The 21,538-nt window shown below is 37.0% G+C and overlaps 5 protein-coding genes across 11 annotated transcripts; 2 read left to right on the plus strand and 3 right to left on the minus strand.

The window, feature by feature from the left end:
• Positions 1-2,447: 2,447 nt before the first annotated feature.
• On the minus strand, positions 2,448-8,451 carry LOC105676601 (zinc finger protein 771-like). Of its 4 annotated transcripts, none has more exons than XM_012374633.2 (5): positions 7,571-8,451; positions 5,891-6,130; positions 5,579-5,808; positions 5,091-5,483; positions 2,448-4,851 (listed from the first exon to the last, which is right to left on the minus strand). In XM_012374633.2, the coding sequence occupies exons 1-5, from the start codon at positions 7,748-7,750 to the stop codon at positions 4,506-4,508; spliced, it is 1,389 nt and encodes a 462-aa protein (XP_012230056.1). In that variant the 5' UTR covers positions 7,751-8,451; the 3' UTR covers positions 2,448-4,505. The 4 variants fall into 4 exon arrangements, with proteins under 4 accessions (XP_012230056.1, XP_012230055.1, XP_067207430.1 ...); XM_012374632.2 differs by having other exon boundaries at positions 5,091-5,486; positions 7,571-8,442; XM_067351329.1 differs by lacking the exon at positions 7,571-8,451 and adding an exon at positions 7,330-7,458 and having other exon boundaries at positions 5,091-5,486.
• Positions 8,452-10,127: 1,676 nt separating this feature from the next.
• On the plus strand, positions 10,128-11,783 carry LOC105676602 (uncharacterized). 2 transcript variants are annotated; one of them, XM_067351331.1, is made up of 3 exons: positions 10,128-10,413; positions 10,499-10,856; positions 10,927-11,783. In XM_067351331.1, the coding sequence occupies exons 1-3, from the start codon at positions 10,129-10,131 to the stop codon at positions 11,589-11,591; spliced, it is 1,308 nt and encodes a 435-aa protein (XP_067207432.1). In that variant the 5' UTR covers position 10,128; the 3' UTR covers positions 11,592-11,783. The 2 variants fall into 2 exon arrangements, with proteins under 2 accessions (XP_067207432.1, XP_012230059.1); XM_012374636.2 differs by having other exon boundaries at positions 10,499-11,075.
• Positions 11,784-11,794: 11 nt separating this feature from the next.
• On the minus strand, positions 11,795-13,123 carry Bug22 (cilia- and flagella-associated protein 20). 2 transcript variants are annotated; one of them, XM_012374010.2, is made up of 3 exons: positions 12,963-13,123; positions 12,461-12,821; positions 11,795-12,305 (listed from the first exon to the last, which is right to left on the minus strand). In XM_012374010.2, the coding sequence occupies exons 2-3, from the start codon at positions 12,734-12,736 to the stop codon at positions 12,000-12,002; spliced, it is 582 nt and encodes a 193-aa protein (XP_012229433.1). In that variant the 5' UTR covers positions 12,737-12,821; positions 12,963-13,123; the 3' UTR covers positions 11,795-11,999. The 2 variants fall into 2 exon arrangements, with proteins under 2 accessions (XP_012229433.1, XP_012229434.1); XM_012374011.2 differs by having other exon boundaries at positions 12,895-13,123.
• Positions 13,124-14,071: 948 nt separating this feature from the next.
• Positions 14,072-18,104, plus strand: l(2)k01209 (lethal (2) k01209). Of its 2 annotated transcripts, none has more exons than XM_067351327.1 (10): positions 14,072-14,405; positions 14,477-14,607; positions 15,333-15,503; positions 15,617-15,723; positions 15,829-15,999; positions 16,091-16,159; positions 16,237-16,488; positions 16,568-16,777; positions 16,935-17,120; positions 17,195-18,104. In XM_067351327.1, the coding sequence occupies exons 1-10, from the start codon at positions 14,350-14,352 to the stop codon at positions 17,504-17,506; spliced, it is 1,665 nt and encodes a 554-aa protein (XP_067207428.1). In that variant the 5' UTR covers positions 14,072-14,349; the 3' UTR covers positions 17,507-18,104. The 2 variants fall into 2 exon arrangements, with proteins under 2 accessions (XP_067207428.1, XP_012229524.1); XM_012374101.2 differs by having other exon boundaries at positions 14,076-14,405; positions 16,088-16,159.
• On the minus strand, positions 17,568-21,470 carry LOC105676320 (uncharacterized). The gene is made up of 12 exons (XM_012374100.2): positions 20,846-21,470; positions 20,474-20,551; positions 20,311-20,405; positions 20,150-20,227; positions 19,926-20,072; positions 19,603-19,678; positions 19,333-19,520; positions 19,087-19,231; positions 18,742-18,957; positions 18,395-18,513; positions 18,142-18,277; positions 17,568-18,039 (listed from the first exon to the last, which is right to left on the minus strand). The coding sequence occupies exons 1-12, from the start codon at positions 21,146-21,148 to the stop codon at positions 17,740-17,742; spliced, it is 1,881 nt and encodes a 626-aa protein (XP_012229523.1). The 5' UTR covers positions 21,149-21,470; the 3' UTR covers positions 17,568-17,739.
• Positions 21,471-21,538: the final 68 nt, after the last annotated feature.

The raw sequence follows: 21,538 nt of genomic DNA on the forward strand, positions 1-21,538 counted from the left end.
TTATCTAAGTGATATCTACGGTACACAAGAAGTTCAACAAATCTTTCAACGAAAATTGTTCTAATTAAGCAAAAGTGGTCTTATCATGTAATTTGCGATATTTTAATTGCTCGTTATATCATAGAATCGTCATACTCTTAAATTATCATATCTTATCATTGTGTAAAATGCAATATTCTTTTCTCTATTTGTTAGATATGAGTTTCTCAAACTCAAGTGTCTCTCATTAATCCTTCTAGATTTTAAATTGTTAATTATATCGATTGCATCTCGCATTCGAGCACATTCGATAGAATTAGCTAATTGTGTTTTTGCTGAGTCTGTCAATGCATAATACAAAAGTTGATGGTATTTAATTCTGATATACTGCATTCGTTGAACTTGTGACTCTCTTTGCAGCCCGTTCTGCATTGTCCGTCCTCGTTAAATTTCTTTACGGAACGCAGGCCACTCAACTCTTTCTGAGGTCGGAGGTTAATAATTTTTTATTATTTCTATTTTGTGACGATTTCTCTATATCTTTGTGTCTTATCTTCAGACGAAACGCGTAATGGAATATTCAAGAATCTTGAATTCGCGAGAAATATATTACTCATATTACTCATAAATATTACTCATAAAAACTTATATTTTAATCAAGTAATATTAAACAAAATAAAAATCGTGATCATAAATGAATAAAAAGTGTAATAATAAAATTGTGATAATAAAGTAATGATTCATAAAAAGGAAACGTGACAGTGTCTGTAATATGTAATTCATAAAACAAACTCAGTTACCTCTTCAGTATTTTATACTCGCAATATGTATATATTTTGCACGTGTTCGAACATACGTGTATTAAGTTTCCTAACAGAATTGTTTACCGGTAACTAGTAGTAACTCTGCAGCGCAGGAAGAATTCTGAATCGTCATGATCAATAACTGCTGATGCTGCTGCATAATTTTGCGTATCGCAATTCAGATTTCGCACGATTCGCAATACTAATGTATCGCATTCTTGTTTACCATTTTTTTGTTTTATTAGAAGCTCTTATTACACGGAAATACAAATTACACACGGAATTACAAATTTCGTATCGCCTTACCGACTTATGTCTGCAGACATCTCTATATCTCAGTGCTTATTTTCTGCCCCATTTAATAAGTACAAATATTCATGCCCGTCATCGACGAAATTTACTGCTCTTTTAGACATCAGGAGTTAAATGCGCATCATTTATATTATTTGAATTGTTGATTAAAGCAAATTGATAGTCATCGCTGTCTTGAGTTGTTAGTTAATTGATATTACTTAGTCGCATGTGTGTGTTCAATTCTGCGTGTGTTATCTGCAATTTGTTGGTTTTTGCTGATATATATTGTTATGTAATTATGAGTTTAGTGCGTCATTAAAGTTTTATACAAAGTACACATGAACATCGTGCAAAACGTGTTCGACAAAAATCATTTCTAAAATATCAAATCGATAAACATGTTTAATTACACGAAAACATTGTGTTATCACTTTTCCATTAAATTTCCATAAATAGTAGTAGTTGCGCAGTTTTCTTATCAATTTGCACAGCACAATATTATCAGGACTTCCACCTATCACAAGATAAGTAGCTTGTAACAATACAGAAAAAAATAAAACAATCACGTGTACACAGTCGTACAGAGGCTGTACAGAGCTCGGTTTAGATTCTTGCTAATTGTTGAAGCAAAATCTAAGAAATTTACTTGTTGCGTTAAATTAGCGATTATTTTTTGTGACATCTTGCCGCAATCTTTTGGCTATTGATTGCGATATTTGGAGACACGAGTATTTCTCATCCGTGATATCATTTGACACCAATTTTTTCAAATTAAAGATAAACCTGTAGATATCATATATTTATGAAACTATATATATGTAAACTGGAGGGAAAATTAATGATAAAAATTTTAAAACAGATAGAAAATAAAATAATGTATTAAAATAAACACCGTTCTTTCAATTATCGATTCGACTCTTTTTCAAAATTTATAAAATTTGTTCGCTAAAAAATAACATCACGAATATGTAAATCCAAATGATACTAAGCGAAATATGCGCGTTCTTGAATAGAGAAATAACAGTTATCTTGAAATGCGCGAAGCATTTACTCGGGTAAGAGTTTGACGTCCATCCGCTTGAAATATCCCAAACCGATGAATGTAGTGCAGCTTAGGAACAAGATCTTTGTGAAATTTTTCTGAGATTCGTCCATAATCGTAATGACGCATGTTATATGTGCCGCTTATTTATATACGTCGATAAAATGTCGTTCCACTCCATCCCGAATGAATGATGCGGTTGTTTGAAGTTGCGTCGTTTTTATTCATAGTCGTTGCATAGTCGTTGTTTATTATCGATAATACGCGCGTCAACAGCGTGTGTGTGTTTTTTTTCCAATATAAATGTGAATGCAGGATGCACAGTCCAATTCATTTTATACAACGAATTTATTTATATATACGTCACAGATGGTATATTCCGCATTAACTAACTCTACAAAATGATCCTCTTCTCCGGTATTTGTCTGCTGCTGAATACGCTACGAATTTTCTGCGTTACAACTGGCACTTCTGAAATATTTGTAATCACTAATCTCAATTGCTAGAGCTGTCTTTGGTGTGTCGGCTTTAGAAAAATACTCAATTTTTGATTCTCTAAGATCTAAGATGCAAGAATGATGCAAGGTTGAGCTGCGAGCATTACAATCGCCTCAGATGCTCTCTCTTTCTCTGTCAAAAATTGATTATTTTTGTGTATATATATATAATATATATAACCACTACTTATTGTTGCCTATTTCTATAAGTGTATGTATATATAATATACGTCGGCAAGCGTCCGGAAAAAACGTAATCGCAAAATACACGTTTGTATCTCTATGAGCATGAATAATGCTGCATTAATAAAGTGATTACATGTGGATTTTTTTTGTCTCTGCGATACGTAATATGCTACTTATTGTTTGTGTACTGACTGTTACATGTGTGTACTTCTTTCTTTTTCCCTTTTTTTTTTTGGCCTACACGCTTCCCATTTATGGCTTCTGCGATGTTTCAGCACGTGTGCGAATGTATACGTTATACGGAAGCACGGACTATTATCTACGTTACACGAATTAACTAATTCACTAACGGTAACTTAACTATACCTCCCTAAAGCTACTCAGACTTCTGTTTAACATTTACCTCATATATCTCGCTTATAAGAATAACGTTATAACCGTACTCGTAATATCGATTACGGCGCCTACACCTTATTAATAATTAATACTGCGACGACTAGTCTTGTTTCATGTGACGCGTATGTCTTGTTCATCCTTAAAATTACTACCTAATTTGACACATAATTTTCGTATACAGTCTTAACATTTATGATGATGTTCGTGTTGTGCTAAAAATATGTCACAGACTACAAAACTTTTTTTTCTTTCCACAAATTTTCTTTTTTTTTTGTCCCTTTCTCTCTTTCTCTTTTTTGGTCGATATATATGTTCCGTATAAAGCTCCCTGTGGAGTATCCTCTTGATCGCTGTGAGTAAAATAACGTGTCTTTCTTTAGAATCTTTGTCACTGTTTGAATAATGCTACAATCATTGTATAATCTACGCTCGTAGAATAATATCCCTATCATATATCTGTAAGTTGTAAAATTTCATAACCAGTATAAAACGATCAGTACCAAACAATTATCACAGAGTCCGTTAAGATTAATGTCATATATGTATAGAATACATAGCTAGAGTTTTACAATATATTTTTTTGCTACGTATAAATATTTTTTTTTATAAAAATAAAGTAGAAATCATAGGTATACTATTACTTATTATTCTGATCTCACTTTAATAATATCAGGAAGATATTAAAAATGAAGACATATGCATAAATTGGCAGTGTGGACACATTTTTATCACAAAAATAAATTATATTAACATGTAACAAAATAAAATCTCTATTAATTTTAGCTATGTCTGATTTTAAATAATTCCTACATTAGATTTCTAGAAACATTTAACAATTATTATTACCTATTATTGAAGCATTGCATATAAATTGCATTAATATGTTTAAAAAATAAGATTAGAAATATCAATACCTAAATATCTGGCTATGAAATTTCAAACTTACTCTTTCTGCTATTTACGCACAGTAAGCTTCACCGCTAAGTTTACTAACAACGATGGAAGTTTACCAACACCTTAGATTAACAAACATCCCTATCGGACAGTAGAAAGACACACGTATCCAATAAATAACTAACAAAGTATATAATACCAACAATAACGTACTTAATATTAAATGTATGTAAATAAGTTAAGAACAGTAAAGCATACAAATCCCGTTTTTCGTACGTTTAGCACCGTTACTTTCTGGAAATAAAGTTTACGTTTTCACGACAAATACTAATATACGATTAATATAAGATCACCTTGACAGAACATTTATCCGAGATTCTCTTAAGACCAATCTTCGTACTGACTGCCCATGGTTCATCTCATTAAATCCGCCGCTCTTTGCCGGTCCCGATAGACCTCCCGGGGATGCATTCTTTTACGATGCGAAAAACAATTACCGGAGCTTGCGAAAGCTTTCGGACAGTAAGGACACTGATAAGGCCTCGCACCCGTGTGCTGATTTATGTGGAATTTCAGATCTTGATTTCGCTTGAACGTTTTGTCACAAAGCGGGCATGCGTGCGGTCTCAAGTCTGAATGCGTGATACTGTGGGCGCGCAACGTCGAATTCGTTGGATACACTCTCCCGCAGACGTTACACGGAAACTGTATGCCGCCGTGATATTCCTTGTGTCTGAATAGATTCGATTGTGTTTTGAAACTGTAAGAAATTAAGTTTCATTTAATACTTAGAAATATTTGGACGATTTAATAGCGATTAATATATTGTACAATTAAAAAAACAATTTATAATGTCAACATATTAAATATAAAAATTAAAATTAATTATTTTATAAGAATTTAATTATAAGCTTAACTTTATTTACTATTAATATTTTAATTAATTTTCTTGCAAAATATTTAAGTATGAAATTATGATTTGTATGGATACAAACGTACATTCTTCCACATATGTCGCAGCCGTACTTTCCTTTAGGCCTGTGGGTCTCTAAATGCACTTTCAAATTTCCCTTCGTAGAAATCTTTTTAGTGCAGATTGGACAGACGAAATTGGACGAATTATCACTGCTCGTGTGAAGTACACCGTTCGTGGAATAAACGTGTTGAGATCGTAAAATAGGCTTTCCGAATTTTCTCTCTCTGGGTAAATGCGACCACAAGTGATTTTGCAAACCGATTTGCGATATAAAAGCTCGGGTACATATTGTACATTTGTGTGGTTTCACTATTGAATCGGACACGCTTTTCTTACTATCCTCAGACGCTTTTGTCTCGCTTTCGTCGTTCTTCTCTTCTTCTTCTTCTTCTTCTTCCTCGTCTTCTGCTTCAATACTTCTGAACGAGACATTTATGTTAAGTAAACTCAATTATAGAATTTTTTTCAAACAATCAATAGCTTTGATATTCTAACATTAAAAAGAACCTACTTGTTTATTAAAGGTAGCGGCTCCGGTGAATGTGTTTTTATTACGTCTTCCTCGTTGTCTGAAAAATCCGAAGCTTCCGACGCAGATTGTTCCATACCGCATTGTAAAAATAGCATTGGATCCACTTTCACCTCCATTTCCTCCATGCTTGGGGTATGACGTTTGTCCTCTTGGGAATTTGACTCCGCTGGTCCCAGTGGTTCGTCGTCAGTCAAAATTTCTATTGCACCCTGCAGAGTACAACGATAATGAATTATACGTCGCGCATAAAAATATGCGTGATATATACAGATACAATCTGTAACGCCTTACCTTTGTCAATATTGAATGTAATAGCCCTCGGTCTTCCGTTTTCTTTGCAATTTCTTGCGTATCTTTAATACTTTGCATTTCGTCATCTTGTACAGAATTCGTATTGTCAATGTTAACATATGGCTGTAATCTCAATTTTTCTTGGGCGCGGTATGCCATCATTGCAAAACGATGAACACCTTCCAGTCTCTTAATACATATGGAACACACCATTTTTGAATATTTATCCTCAGATAAGACCTGAAATATTAAAAAAAGAATATGTAAAGAGTTCTAAAAAAATACATTGCATATATTTTTAAAATATAAATAAAGAACGATTATTCCGCACAAAAGAACGATTATTAGGCAATTATTATCTTAATGTATTGTATATTTGCATGATTTATATTCTACACGTTTATCTAAAAATTCTTATAATTTTTATTTATTTAATAAAAAAAAAAATCTAGCATTAAAGAACCAAATTACCATTTTTAGATATTAATAATGTATAATTGGTGTCAATTGCAGAATTAATAGAAATATTATTTTATTGTAATCATTATTATTTTAATTATCTCTTGTTTTTCGTTGTTATGGTCATTATTTCTCTTATTTGCACAATATGTCGTAATTCTTTGTGATTTCGTTCAATTAACCTAGCTTTCGGTCCGACACAAGCGCCAATAATTTCGCCGATTGAAAGGGCTGGGCGTTTATCTAAAAAACAAACCGCCGTATTTTTCACACAATACATTTGATTGACGCATCCTCCATAATTTATTCCGCCCGACGTCATTTTCCAATGCCGCTCCCCCCGCGCGACAGCCCTCATTTCCGATTATATTTATAGCTGTAGTACTTATATAGCACATACAGAGCACGGTATACTTATTGCAATCAATAAAATGCTAATTTTTAACACTTTTGCAGCTCCGCACAAAATGGTCGTGCCCGACGATCATATCCCGCACGTATCATCACTCATGCTCGCCGCTGCTATCCGATGTGTGAGAAACTCGCGCGTTGACATTTCTCGACTTATTAGAATCCTGTGTAATTAATTTTCGGCCGGAGCTTTTTGCGAGACGTAACAACGTTACTGCGCTTAAGCGTCCAGATCCCGAAAATGTCGCCGTTATATTTAGACGAACAAGCTGATTTATATTCACGACTCACAAACAAACATCGTTATTCGCGTAAAGCAAGATTAATTACGATCAACTCAAAATTAATCGGCTTCATCTCCGATTTATCGCAAATGTTCGTAATTCCGCACCCGCGTAGATATTTTAACTGCAGGAAAATTTATCACGATAGCGAAATGACGGAAATAATTTTTTTGCGAGGGATATTTTGCACCGTCGAGAAATCGGCACACGAAAAATGCGCGCAATAACGATTTTCTATCGCAATCATGAATATTATCCAAGTATTTTTCAACCGATTTCACTCACAATATCGTCCGATCGTCCGAGATCGGCGATCGCTCTTCATTCACTTCCACTTCCGATCGGCGAGCGGCGCGATGCGAATTTCGAAATTCGGCGGAAATTTGTTGCGACCGGCACGTGATCGCGGCACACGCACACGCCGCGTAGAGGAAGGACGAATTTTGAAAGCAAAAAGCAAAAAAGAAAAAAGAACCAAAGAGGGGGAGCAGCGAAAAAAAGGCGCGGAAACGCGCTTGCGACTCACCAGGATGTACAGATATTTGCGTATCTTGGTCTGCAGGTAGTGACGCCGGCCGTCCTCGGCGAAAATGTTCATCCCGTCGTCGTCGACGATGTCGGCCGCACAAATCCGGCACTGCGACAAAGACCGGTCCGCTTGCCGATCGCGCTGCTGCTGCTGGAGATCGCGTGCCGCTGTGCCCATTTCAAAAATGCGAGAGAACAGACGGGTTGAAATCGGATGAGAATCGGGCGGGAAGAACGAGGCGAGGAGAGGAGCGATAAAAAAAGGAGTAGCGTGCCAGGAATAATGAGTTTTTCCTCCTGTTCCACGGCTGGAAGACTTTTTCTTTTCCGTGATCTTCCGCGGAGAGAAAGAGAAAGAGAGAGATGCGAATAATAACGATAAGCACGCACGCGGACTTCACGCGACGTTGGCGACCTTTTCTTTTTTTCTCATTCTACGCCAGACGACGGCCAGGACGCACCGAAACGCCCCGCGACGCGATCGCTTTCATATACCCGGACGACGACGTAGCAGCATCCTCGGCCGCGAGGATGCGACGGAGCGGTGCGCGGACCGAGAAGAAGCGCGTGTGCCTGCCCGGCGGCGGCCCGAAAAACGTGCGAGTGAAACGAGCGCGTACGAACGAGCGACGGCTTGATTATTCTATAACGATTTTCCCTCTTTTTTTGTTCCGCCGTATACTTTATGAGTGGAGTCGCGGATTGGGCGAGATTATAAGCCGCGCGGCACGGCGCGACGCGACGCGACGACGTCGGTGCCCGCCGTGTGCTCTTTATAAAAACAGACGCACGGCTCTCCGCGGACGTAGTCGTCGGGCGTCGGCGTGCAGTCCGTCCGTCCGTCTCCCCCCGAGTGCCGAGTGCTCAATACAAAATATATAATAGCATTCGTCGATTTGAAAAACATATGTATATAACCAATTGTTTTATTTATGGATTCCGCCGGCGCTTTGCGACGCGGCGCGGCGCGCGGCGCGCCCCGCGGCCACCGCGTGCGCGTGTGTATGTATTTATTCCACGATAGTCGGCGCGCGAACGTAACGGACGATCTCCGCCGCCGCTGTCGTAGCGGGCGCTCCACGAAAATCGCATATTACATCAATGCAACGATGACGATGACGACGGCGACGCGCGACCATGCGGTAGAATAAAACGCGCATCCGCGCGCGGCACTCTTAATTGGTTCGCCATCTTGGCCGGCGCCGCGACAAACCGCCAATTTTTTTCGTCTTTATCGTTATTTCGCATTCGCGTATCGCGCCACAAAACCGCTCGTCCGCGCTGCCGATTGTTCTCTCGTTGATGTCGCGACTTCCGTTCATGCACGACGTACGTTTTGCCGCTCACGAGTGCACCGACACTCGAAATAACCGCCTCGCGATCCCACGCTTTTCCCGCCATTTCTCGCGGCGCCGGATGTTACTACGCGCGCGCACGCCTCGCGTTTTTGTGCGCCGCGCGGAAAATAGTCCGCGGATACTTGTCGCGAACGAGCAGCCTCCCCCTGCGGGGGGAGCGGAGACGCGGCGCTACGCTCCACGTCCCCATTTAAAAAAATCAATACTTAATAATTAGCAATTAATACGCGCGTCGAGTGTATGTGTGTGCGTGTGTCCGCCGATTACCGTCCTCCGTCTCTTCCGCATCCCTCGCCCCGCCGGCTTTTAATCACGTCGCATTCGTATACATAATGACGCGATCATTATTTCGTTAATTATTCGTATCGACGTTTATTATTCTCCCTTTTTGTCCTGGCGGCGAGACTGTGTCCGCCAGTTCGACAACATATGACAATAGAAAAAGAAATTTCTGCGAGACAAATGGGTGGAGTTAAACTAAAAAAAATGTAATTAATATAAGTGATGCAAATTATACAATCATGATTGACAATTAATAAATGTTTTTAATCGGCTGATAATGCTCGGTTATGCATCTTGTCTCATTTTTCTAACACTGTAATTGTAATAATTATTACAAAACGTAATAAATTGAATTAATTTGTAATAAAGCGATTAGAATAATTTTTTTTTCATCATTAATGCAATTATGAAAAACAGTACTAAATAATTAGCTAGCTGATTAGCAGATTTAATTAAGAAAATTATATTTGTAGAAATTTAGGAAAATTAGAAAATGCATCTCATTAATGCTGCATTTCTTATTAATTACTATAATTGTTGCTGTTATGAAATATTATTACAAATACAATTGAATACAATTTTTATTAATGAACGGACATCTGTTTATCCAAAAGATAACTATTACATTGCCGCTTCCGACAATTTTCTGATAAAGAATGCACAGGAAACAAATGCAGATAAGACAAAAACATAACCTATAAAAAATGTTTCCAGAATAATTAAAAAATCATGGAAATAATTACCAAATTTCTATCATTCTTTACATACGCTTTTCATTGTAAGAAGAAAGAAAAATTACGTTGAAACTTTTAATGTACTTTGCGATATTGTTTAAAGAAGCTGTTCTGATACTTCTATATCTTTTGCCTTCCAACACAAGTTTTACACTGCACAGCAAGTTTCCAGCTAGAGAAAAATGCCTAACAATGAACTCTGTGGATATGTATCATTGTTGTACAGTATTGCAGACAAACCACTAGAACTGTGGTCGAAGTATGTCTCCTTGGGTGGTAAGATCCGTAGAGTGAAGGACAATGCATTGCATGGGGATAAAATAATAGAGATTACAGGACCATATGACAGCACAATCCCTACAAACATAACTATTCCTGCTAAAGCATTAGATATTTTGAATATAAAACTTCCCATTCTCGTATTCATAATAAAGAATTTAAACTTGGAATTAAAGCTAGAAGTTCAGGTATACAATGCTTTATGAATTTTATAAAAGATAACTGCATTTTTTTCAATACTTAATAAAAATCTCTTATCTCACACACACAAAGATAATAGATAAAAAACAGCATCGCAGAAGATTCTCTTTTATGACTTACAATCTTGAAAAACTACCACGCATTGATACAAGCTTGGCTCGTATTCCATTAAAATTAGAAGAATGTTGGAACACCTTGGAAATAAATCTTCAGACACTTTGTTGCGAAGTGTATGGAACAGATTACGAGGCTCTGCAAAGAATAATAGTTTATCCAAACTGTCATCTGAGGAGAATATATTTGCAAGACCGTCATTATAATTATGATGAAACTCCTATCCAGATGTGCCAAGCATTTTTTGACATGTACCTGTTAAAGCGGGGAATTAATTTTACAGAAAGGGCCTGTCAAACGGAACAACATTACACAGGTTTTACACGTTCTAAGAAAAATGTGAGATGTATAAATTAATGTATGTTAATTTCTTATTTGACTTCCAGGATTGTTAGAGCAATCTGAATTGAACTGTTTAGCAAAAGATAATTCAGTTAGTGCACCGTCAACAAAAATTAAGTTATTTAAAAGTGTACACACACACAGTACAGAAAAATTGAAAAATTTAAATTTACTTGACACTACAATAAAAAAAAGTAATGTCCATTTTACGAATGCAAAATCTCGAATATCTGCCGCTAGTTTCCAATCTGCTTCTAAAAATGAAGTATCTGAAAATATGAAGTTTGCTAAAAAAAGCAATACCTTTGACACTCTAAATATCTCTGAAATACGTATGTTTAAAGATAGATATATAAAAAAGCATGAAAAAAATGTTGTTAATTATTCAAGATCTCCGATTAATGTCGGGGCAAGAACTGAAAATATATCTGAACGTATTCCACTTCTGGTCGAGGAAGTGAAGTTAAATGAAGTAAAATCGCGAAGTACATATTTAACAACAGACACGGCTGTATTTGATTTTATAACTGCATGCCGTTCAGTAAACAGAAAACTACTTGAAAAATTGCGCAACAAAGGTCTCACAATGCCGCGAATAGAATTGTTGGTATATAATATGAAAAATCAAAGAAATTCTTATGGCCACAAAAAATTTATAGAGAAGCAAAGATGGTGCATAGACAAATCTATTGGTTTGCAACAAGTTTAACTGTTAGTGCTGTAAAATTGGTAAATTGCCTGAAAAAAATATAATAAATATATTATCGAAAAAATATATATAAAAATAAAAATATATTTCTATCTTTAAAAACCTATATAACTGTTATGTATAATGTAAATAAATAATTCCCTTAACTAATGCATAAACATGTAACATCTACAGCTTACTAAGTAAAAAATTTTGAAGAAATATACATTTTGAAAAGTAATATTTTCTATTGTTTTACAGTGAATATATATTACATATAATTTTTCGGACAAAATGTCGATTAAAGGCATGTTATCAATATGTAAAATTACGTTTTACGTTGCAAAAGTGATTTAAACTATTCTTCAGTACTTAATTACAATATTTTTTATAGAAAGTGCATGTCTTTTTTACTAAATTTACTAATTTTTAACATTTTGCCTTGTTTTGAATGGGCAGGAATAATTTGAACTCTGCTGGCAACTCGTCCTCAGAATACAATCGATCTGAAAAGTAGACTCGCCGTATCCTGCAATTAGCGTGGATTTGGACTCTCAATGTTTCTACATAATTCGTTCCATAGGCCCGGCGGGTGAAGTCAGCTAAATTAAACTGTATCTGATTCCATCCATCATCCAGTCTCATTGGCATAGTACAGATAAATGGTTTCACCCTTGTGGTGGACTGATAATTGCTGGCGCGAAATCGGCGACGTACATTTTTGTCATCGATTATCTGTGACATGTAAATAATTTTTGTTTTATTTTTAATACTTTTATAAAAAAAGATCAATTTATAAATAAATTTTTAATTTCTTATAATTATAAATAATAATTAATAATGAATAATTTCTTATAAATTATTCAGTATATATATGTATAAAGACTCACCTGAACTTCAAATGTGAAGTATTTCTTTAGATTCTTGATAATCATCACCAAAAAAGGCAACTTTATACCTAAGGTCTTCCTTGGATCTGCAGGACATGTGATATACGTTGTGCTAACATTGCTGCCTAATATTTCCAGGACGAGACTCTGAATGTCATTGTCGGTGATCCTCTTGATATGTCCATTCCTCACCTTTTTATCCCAGATTTGCAGTGGCTTGCTGCCAATGCTGTAAAGAATGGATAAGAATCCGCTTTGAAAAGTGTTCTTGAACATTTTGAAGTTCTTTGAAGATTACACTGCTTTGACAATTTTCCTTGATATCTTGAGATAAAGCTTTTCTTCTATTTTCTTGTCAAATCTGTAATACATATTTGTATGACAAATTATGATTAATTCAATGATTCTTTGATGTATGCAAAACAAAAGCTAACCTTCTTTCATCTTAAAAAGGATCAAGTTGAAAATTACAAACGACGGTTCGAAAAATTCATATTTATACCTGAGATAATAAATTGCCGCTTTTTATTTGTTGAACTCCATTTTATTTTAATCTATCACTTTACGAGATATTATTTTACAAAATATTTAGCGCCGAATCTAACCTACAATCCAATGTTTGGTCGATAGATACTTGAAAAAACATCGATTATTTTATCGATGTTTGTAGATTCGATTAATCCCTAGGTCGATAGTTTTTTTATCCGATGTTACTAACATTTAATTACTAGTGGCGTTTTCCATTGAATGGATTTTGATTCATTGCGGACCAATTAATAACTATTTTACTATAAATTCAAATCTTTTATTGGTGGAGACAAAGCAATGGCGTCAACTCTGGTCAATCAAAATCCTTTCAATCGAAAGCGCTATAAATTTCTTCTGGTCATCGCATATTTTTAATATATATTTAAATAATTTAATAAAAGAATTATTAAAAACATTTTAATGCAATATTTATTAAGTAAAATAAATGTATTTATCAATAAATATACTATATTTTATAATAAATATTTTATTTTACAATTAGAAAGTAAGTACATTTAATTACAAGTAACTAGTATATGTATTTGTACAAATATACATATACATATACATTAATACTTCCACCAGCCACACAAATCTGTGAAAATAAATATCCATGAAATTTGTTATTAATCTAACATTGCATAAAACAAGATAATAAATTAATACAAGCTATCATTTTACTTATTGAAATCTGTAAGCAAATATTAAAATATAATTACAATTATTATAACTATTTTAAGTACAAATTGTTTAAAATACTGTTAAAAATATTAAAAATTAAATAATTTATTAGAAAATCTAATTAAAAATTCATTAATTAGCAATTATCAGCATTCACTATTTTTTTGTAACTTTACTTGCACTTCACTTTTACTGTACATACAACACTATTATTAATCACTTTGTTTCTTTAACTTTGCACTCAAATTTCTTGCTAATAATAATAATAAGATACACGCAAATATTTAAACGGTTAATTAAATGTTGAAAGAGAGAAAGTAAGAGAGAGAGAGAGAGAGAGAAAGTAGAAAGAAAAAGTGAGAGAAAAGTTCAGATGGCGGTACTGGATTTACTGTCTGCTTCGCGTATGCGCATTTTATTTTGGGCTTCAAAAAATTCAGATTGCGCTACTGTATATACTATGTATGTGTATGGAGAACATTGACGTCATTGACCGCGCAGTTTGCACGCGGGACAGTGGGTTTTGTGTGTTCTGCAGCGTGTGCTCTACGTACTTGTTGGTACTGGTACGTGCATATACGCATCTGACGTTACGCTTACTTACGACGTAGTAGCCTGGTCCCAGACATACTCGTCGTCGATTAAAAGTGACAAGTTCGAACTAACGAAATCGACGAAATATGGCAGCGAAGATGCAACATCCATTCGAACCACCTAGCTCGGCGAGTTCTGAAAGGTAAGCACGTTTCAACGTTTTCCGAAAATAAAGATAAATAAATATTTTATTGTGAAAACATACGGTTATAGTGACGACGGCGACGTATGTCTGGATGATCGCGAGATTTTCCTCGCCGATGAGTTGTGTGAGGATGCCGAACACTACAGGCGCTCCGACGTAAATACGCCGACACCGCAATCACCAAGGCCACCGTCCACAGGTAAATTCATTTATTATCACTTTTACAGCTTCAATTTAGTTTTACCTGTTCCCAGAAGTAACTCCGTATCATGACATGTATACACAATCTGATACCTCATATAGAAATCTTATTTATATTACTAAAATTTTGTACGATAAGATTATTTTTTAATTAATGTTTATCAAAATTGTTTGTATATATTTACTAGAACATAAAGTTCATTGAGTATGATTGATAACAAAATAATTCTCTGTTTAAATCAGTATCCATTAATGAGTCATTAATGAGTCATTAATGAGTCATTTGATATAGAATCAATACATCTTATCATTAATGAATGAAATCATTTTAATAAGATAAACATGAGCCTGATACATCAAATATTAATATACTATACTTCTCAAGTCCCACATAGAGGCATTACTTGCAGAGTGGTTCCATGAAGTTGCACGTGAAGATGCAAACAATCCATTGCCTTAAGTTCCTTAATGAAGACAGCCAATACAAAAAGTATAAATAATCTCCCTTACCTTCAATCCTGATCCTTTTTACTTATTGAATCCTTTGTAAGTTATATAAAATAGAAATCAATTTATCCCAGTAAGCAAAGTGTTGCAATGCTGTTATTCTGTCAACATTGCTAACATTTGACTTTCTTGAAATATAGGAGTGTATTAATATCTTACAAATAAATATTGATTATATAAACATGACAAGGGAACAAATATTGTTATTTGTGACAGGTTCACAGAAATCTCCGAGATCACGTCGGCAACGCACTACCAGCATGTCACAATCGAGCAAGAAAACATCTGCGGAATCTATTCTCAGGAGCAAAACAAGGACTATTTATACAGCTGGTAGACCACCTTGGTACAATTCGGCTGGTCAACAAGTAGAACCTTTTGTAATTGGTCAGTAGTATTTATTGTTAATCAAACTAGATGTTTTTTTTTATTTTTTAACTTAACAAATTATATGAACTATGAAATAAAAATTTTGACATCATTGAATAATATTCTTACAGGTATTTGCGGAGGCAGTGCATCTGGGAAAACGACAGTTGCAACCAAAATCATCGAATCTCTAGATGTACCATGGGTGACCCTTCTTAGTATGGACTCTTTTTATAAAGTACGTTAAATACTTTAATCTACAGATTATTTGACAAGAAATATCTTGTTGAATTTAGCATGTTTGTCGCTAATTTGATTAATCTACAGACATTGTCACTTATAGGTGTTAAATGAAAAGCAGCATGAAATGGCTGCGCACAATGAGTACAACTTCGATCATCCCGATGCGTTCGATTTCGAGCTTCTGAAAACTACGTTGCAGCGTTTGAAGGAATGCCGAATGGTAGAAGTTCCTATTTACAATTTTGTAACACATCGTAGAGAAAGTAGAACAGTAAGTAAATGTACTCCTTGTGCGTAAAAAAAAAATCAACTCGATGCTGTAATAATATTGTACAGTTCTTTCTTCCTTTGTTTGGAAGAAGACCATGTATGGTGCCAACGTCATTATCTTCGAAGGAATACTTACCTTTTACAATGTTGACGTACTGAAAGTAAGAGAAAAAATTAGTCTAAAATTATTACAATGATACAAAAGGCTGAAAATATTAACGTGTTTTTTTTTTTCAAGTTGTGCGATATGAAAGTTTTCGTTGACACCGATGCGGACGTCAGGCTGGCTAGACGCTTACGAAGGGATATTTCACAAAGAGGCAGAGATCTGGAAGGTGTGTTGAAACAATACAGTAAACATGTGCAACCTGCTTTTTATTATTATATAGCACCTCTGATGGCTCACGCTGACATTATTGTGCCGCGTGGAGGGGACAACGAAGTCGCGATAGAGCTCATCGTGCAACACATTCATACTCAACTTCAGTTGGTAAATCGCCAGTTTTTATTCTTTATTTTAATGCCGAATTATCTCATCGGTGTTATGTTGACTTTTATACCGTTTTTAGAGAGGTTTTAAGCTGAGGGAGAAACTGGCGCACTCGTACATCGGTCAACCTTTACCTTCGTCATTGTACTTACTTCCGGATACGCCGCAGATAAAAGGTCTTCACACGTTTATACGCAACAAAGAAACATATAGAGACGAGTTTATTTTTTATTCCAAGCGATTAATTCGCTTGGTAATCGAATATGCATTGTCTCTATTACCCTTTGAGGTGAGTTTAGCGTCGCACGAATATTTTATACCGCTTATCGTCTTTGATTATTCAGATTATATTATGCATTCACGTTTATCACTGATAAGTAGTCCATCGTTTATGTATATCTACGCAGAAAAATTGATATCTCACAGTGTGTTATTTCTATGTGAAGGATGTTACTGTCGAAACGCCACAAGGAGTGTTGTATGGCGGCAAGCGTGGGGCGACAGATAAGATTTGCGGCGTGTCAATATTGCGCGCTGGCGAAACCATGGAGCAAGCTGTTCGGGATGTGTGCAAGGACATACGCATAGGGAAAATTCTTATCCAAACTAATCAACAGACTGGCGAGCCCGAAGTAAGCTCGTAAACCTTGTCACACCATCCGAAATCAATTACAAATCGATAATGTGTGCAATTTCTTGTGCGCAGTTGTACTACCTCCGATTACCAAAGGATATTAAGGACTACAGAGTAATATTGATGGATGCCACTGTTGCGACCGGCGCTGCTGCTATCATGGCGATTAGGGTGCTCCTTGATCACGACGTCGCCGAGGAGAATGTGTTGCTGGCATCCCTGCTAATGGCGGAATCCGGCGTGCATTCGATCGCGTACGCTTTTCCGCGGGTGAAGATCGTCACCTCCGCGTTGGATCCCGAAATAAACGAGAAGTTTTACGTATTGCCCGGCATAGGCAACTTTGGCGATAGATACTTTGGCACCGAGCCGTCTGACGATTAAAGCAGCTCATAGATCTCTTTAAAGTACTTATCCGCTGCGTTGTATAAATTTGTGATAAAGATAATCTATCATATATATTTAATAATAAAAAGTGTGTTACGTTAACATCTCTTATTACAGTTTTATCTTGCAGAGTTCATTGCTTTTAAATGTAGACGACGTTATTTTCTCGCTATTGTCACTTTTGCTTGCTGTTTTTTTTTTTTTTTTTTTTTCCGTAAGTGTCAATTTACTTAAAGAGGCGTTGTGCCAACGCCGCCGGTTTCCGCGACATCAGCGGCGGTGCCACGTAGCTGCCTGTATCCGCGGGAGCTAGCTCGACGCGAGCGTCTCCATGAATCCAAATTGCCACCGGGATTGTTCGGCTGGCTCAGGAGGTACGTTATTAATCGGTCCAGCGCGGCCAAGTCCTCGCTCGTATTGCCAAGATTCAAGCCGTTGTGCGATCGTAGATCTACGCTTTCCTCGGCGTTTTCCTTTGCGTTGCTTCTACTTGCGGTTCCGCGGCCATGGAGACCAAACCGAGATTCAATCTGTAATGTATTTGTATATTTATTATATATTGTTTAGCAATAAATTACATAAGATTGTTACTAGACACTTTGTGTTGGATGATGCAAAACAGATTGAGGTACCTCTTCCGATCCATGCTGTCCGTAGCTGAGTCTCTGCACCTTTCGGAAAGTCTCGTCGTTTATCGCTTCTCTGACCGCCTCGTTCAGCGTGCGCTCCAGCGCCCGTTGCTTGATCTTACTCAGTCCTTCGTAATAACTAACGGAACGAATATAGATTGATTTTTTTCTTATTTATTTTGATGCTTACGAGATATGTACATAAGCGTAAGTGTGCTTACGTGCAGTTTACGTTTGCGGCTTTTTTTTGTCTTACCTTGAATCGAGGGAGCTGTTGTCTCTGGAGATATTCCTATCGCGAACCAGACGGATGTCGTGCTCCCAGAAGCGGCGCAGTTCCGGCGTGGACGTGTACGGCGCGGCCACTTCTTTAATCTGCGTTTATATCGGATGATCAAGCGAAACGTGTTATTATTCATTAAAAATCGATGAGTCACGAGTCGCATCGTATCGCTATTTACATAACTCGCAATTACGAAATTGCGAAATGCATATCGTTAGTGGTGTAATGATTCGCGGCGCGAAAACGGGCGGATCCGCGGCCGCGATTCGCGATCGTTACTTACATTTACGCGAGTTATATCGCGCGCTAACTTTAATTACCTTCAGAACTATTATCGCCGTAATAAAGATGCACATTACGTTGATGAACGTCAGGCATGCGCTGATGATGCCGTTGCAGAAGAATTCCACGGGCAAGTAATCGCTGTAGATGTACGTGTACGAGCTGTTGAAATCCGTGTAAGACTCACCCTTGATGTGGGGCATTTTTATAGGCCGGTATATAAGCCATATGCATCCCAGAGCCCAGAATAAACCCTGCGAAGAATCGACGAGGTGACCTCTCTCTCTCTCTCTCTCCGCAATTACGGCGAACATCTTTACGACCGGCACGATTCCAATTATTATATCGCAGGCTTTACTTCTCCCGCGCTACTGTTGACTTACGCAATTAACAACCGGCGGCAATAATGAGGCAGATATAGCGACGCCAATTAGCGGTCCATTGCTGCCTTGCAGCAAGGCGACCGCGACTCCTGTGCCAGACGGAAGGGCCCAAAGAACGCCCATCCAGAGCGATCTGTAATTGCCTCTGTAGAAAAAAAATACCGAATTAAAATTTACAATTATATCTGATTGTGTAATAAAATGCGACGTGTGATTTATTGTGCTATGAGCACGTCCGATACACACCTGCCCTTCATCTCGTCGGTCGGCCAGTCGTTGTAGCCCCAAGGCATCGCGGTCGTGCCGAGGATGAGGCCGAATATGAAGCCGAAAAGTATCGACAGGAAAATACCGAGCATCAAACTCTTCAGGCCGACCAGCTGCAGATCTCTATCGGCTATGATCGTTCCGAAGGTCAGAGACATCACCGGTCCCTTCGGTCAAAGTTTCAGACGGTCAGAAGTGAATGTGTATTGATGTTTGATGATCAATAATGTTGTTAATGAAGGATTTTACCATGAGAGGAGATACTAGCATAGCCGCGACTACGTTCGTTGCACTGTTCTCGACGAGACCGAGCGCAGCGAGGCAGCTGTAAGTTTGTCATTTTTGCAAGGTTGTTATAATTTATCTATTGTTTTTATTTAATTATTCGATGAATATTGTAATAGCGTTAATAAATAAGATCTAACGAGAAAATAAATATCGTAAAAAATATTCATGAAATTGCTTTAAAATGATTTTAAATGATTTTACTTTGAATGAGTGGAAACCGCCTTTTATCTTTGCTTCGGTTAATTATTTATCTAGAAATAATATACAAGCTTTTGGTTTCATACTCTGCGGTCAGTACGAGTAGCACATAATCGAACGTAAGATCGCCGCCGCCGCGAACACCATCGACCACCTGTTTCACCGTCAATTTCGATCGGATGGATTCTACGAAACCGTTCCAGGCATTTTTACGATCTTCCGACTCCTTCCGTCTAAAACGGCAGAAAGCGTATTTAGATATAATATTATTCAGAAAAAACTTTATTACAAATTAATCAATTAGAAAAACCTGCGAGCAGCGTCATTTTTGATAGCCGACAATCCTGCAGCGCTCACACCGCTGTACGTACATTGCGTCGGGATTACGCTAAAAAAATCAATATTAAAGCAACATTATAGTTCGAAATACATTGAAACTCATGCGACTTTCTCGATTCAGCATAAAATCACCTTACTATCGAGTTCATTTTAACGCCGATACCCATTTCGGTGAGGCAGTGTATGCAATTTTCGCAGGGCTCGCCGGCGGGCACCGGAAATATCACCTACCAACAGAAAGTTTCGTTTGGCAATATGCAAATAGAAGGAAATATATTCGCAATTCTCTTTTTACCTCGTAATACATGTCCTCTTTATCCTTGCACCATACGACGTGCTCTACTTTCAGCTTTTTGAGAAGTTCTTCGAGCACCTGCGAGAGTCAACAACAAACCGTATAATTTGATCATTAAATTAATTCTATTTAATTAAAAAAAATATCTGCAATGAGGTTTTATCTCCGTTTTTTTCACTAAGTTTATTAAAAAAGATTGCTTTAATAAAGTTTTAATAAACGTATATGTATATGATTGATTCACGCATGGCATCCAACTAATTTTTTCAAAATTTTAATAATTAAAAAATTCACTGATTTTGTTTTCAATATAATAAAACTTTATAATTAATAATTAAAATTGTAATACGATGTTTTTGATTTCTATTTTACCGTTTCCATTGATATGAAGACCGGCGTCTTCGATCGCGCGGGATATCCGCGAGAATGCTTCCTGTCGATGCCGATATCGACGCCCACCTCATCGTCGTCCGCGTCCTCGTGATCGTCGTCGATCATGAGCAATTGCGTGCGCGTTTTCGCTTCCTTCAGCCGCAGATCCACTTTCGGCGCCATCGCTGTCTTATTTTTGCTCTTCTCAATCTTCTTGGGGCGCTTGAGCGGCATCCCAAACACAAGCTCGTGCTCATAGCTGAGGGTGGGAATGCAAACCAGGAATACAACACCCCCGGGCATGTTTGTTCCGTAATCGATAAGCGCGTTGCGCGAGGATCATTTACGATCAGTGTATCGTGTGATCGCCAAGGCTGATCTGTGTCGTTTTATTCGAGCGATCCTCCAGAAGAGCGAAGGTAACAATTTCATTAGCTGGCGATAATTATTTTATTGCCTGGCTCATAATTGCTTTGCGAGTGACGACGATGCTGCCTTCGAATGATCGTGACATTGGAAATGCAATTCAATGGCTGCAAATGTTCGAGGAATCAATAGTGGAAAACATACTTGTGGTTTGGAATTTTTATCTGCCTTCAAAAAAAGGAATTTTAGAGGGCGAGGAATAACGGAAGAATTTTGAGAACAGTTCGAAACAAACTCTGGACGATCTACTTGAGGAGATAATTGGAC

Source organism: Linepithema humile, chromosome 3, assembly GCF_040581485.1.
Source record: "Linepithema humile isolate Giens D197 chromosome 3, Lhum_UNIL_v1.0, whole genome shotgun sequence".
Classification (NCBI taxonomy): domain Eukaryota; kingdom Metazoa; phylum Arthropoda; class Insecta; order Hymenoptera; family Formicidae; genus Linepithema; species Linepithema humile.

Excerpts from the sequence above, each read along its gene's own strand:
- LOC105676320 (XM_012374100.2), bottom strand. The coding sequence starts at position 21,148 with ATGCCCGGGGGTGTTGTATTCCTGGTTTGCATTCCCACCCTCAGCTAT. Across the intron at positions 19,679-19,925 it reads CTACTCGTACTGACCGCAGA|CTGCCTCGCTGCGCTCGGTC; the intron begins GTATGAAACCAA and ends ACAAACTTACAG. Across the intron at positions 18,278-18,394 it reads AACAGCTCCCTCGATTCAAG|TTATTACGAAGGACTGAGTA; the intron begins GTAAGACAAAAA and ends TCGTTCCGTTAG.
- Bug22 (XM_012374010.2), bottom strand. The coding sequence starts at position 12,736 with ATGTTCAAGAACACTTTTCAAAGCGGATTCTTATCCATTCTTTACAGC. Across the intron at positions 12,306-12,460 it reads ACTTCACATTTGAAGTTCAG|ATAATCGATGACAAAAATGT; the intron begins GTGAGTCTTTAT and ends TACATGTCACAG.
- LOC105676601 (XM_012374632.2), bottom strand. The coding sequence starts at position 7,750 with ATGGGCACAGCGGCACGCGATCTCCAGCAGCAGCAGCGCGATCGGCAA. Across the intron at positions 5,487-5,578 it reads CCGCTACCTTTAATAAACAA|AAGTATTGAAGCAGAAGACG; the intron begins GTAGGTTCTTTT and ends TGTCTCGTTCAG. Across the intron at positions 4,852-5,090 it reads TGCGACATATGTGGAAGAAT|TTTCAAAACACAATCGAATC; the intron begins GTACGTTTGTAT and ends AATTTCTTACAG.
- LOC105676602 (XM_067351331.1), top strand. The coding sequence starts at position 10,129 with ATGCCTAACAATGAACTCTGTGGATATGTATCATTGTTGTACAGTATT. Across the intron at positions 10,414-10,498 it reads AATTAAAGCTAGAAGTTCAG|ATAATAGATAAAAAACAGCA; the intron begins GTATACAATGCT and ends ACACACACAAAG. Across the intron at positions 10,857-10,926 it reads AACGGAACAACATTACACAG|GATTGTTAGAGCAATCTGAA; the intron begins GTTTTACACGTT and ends TTTGACTTCCAG.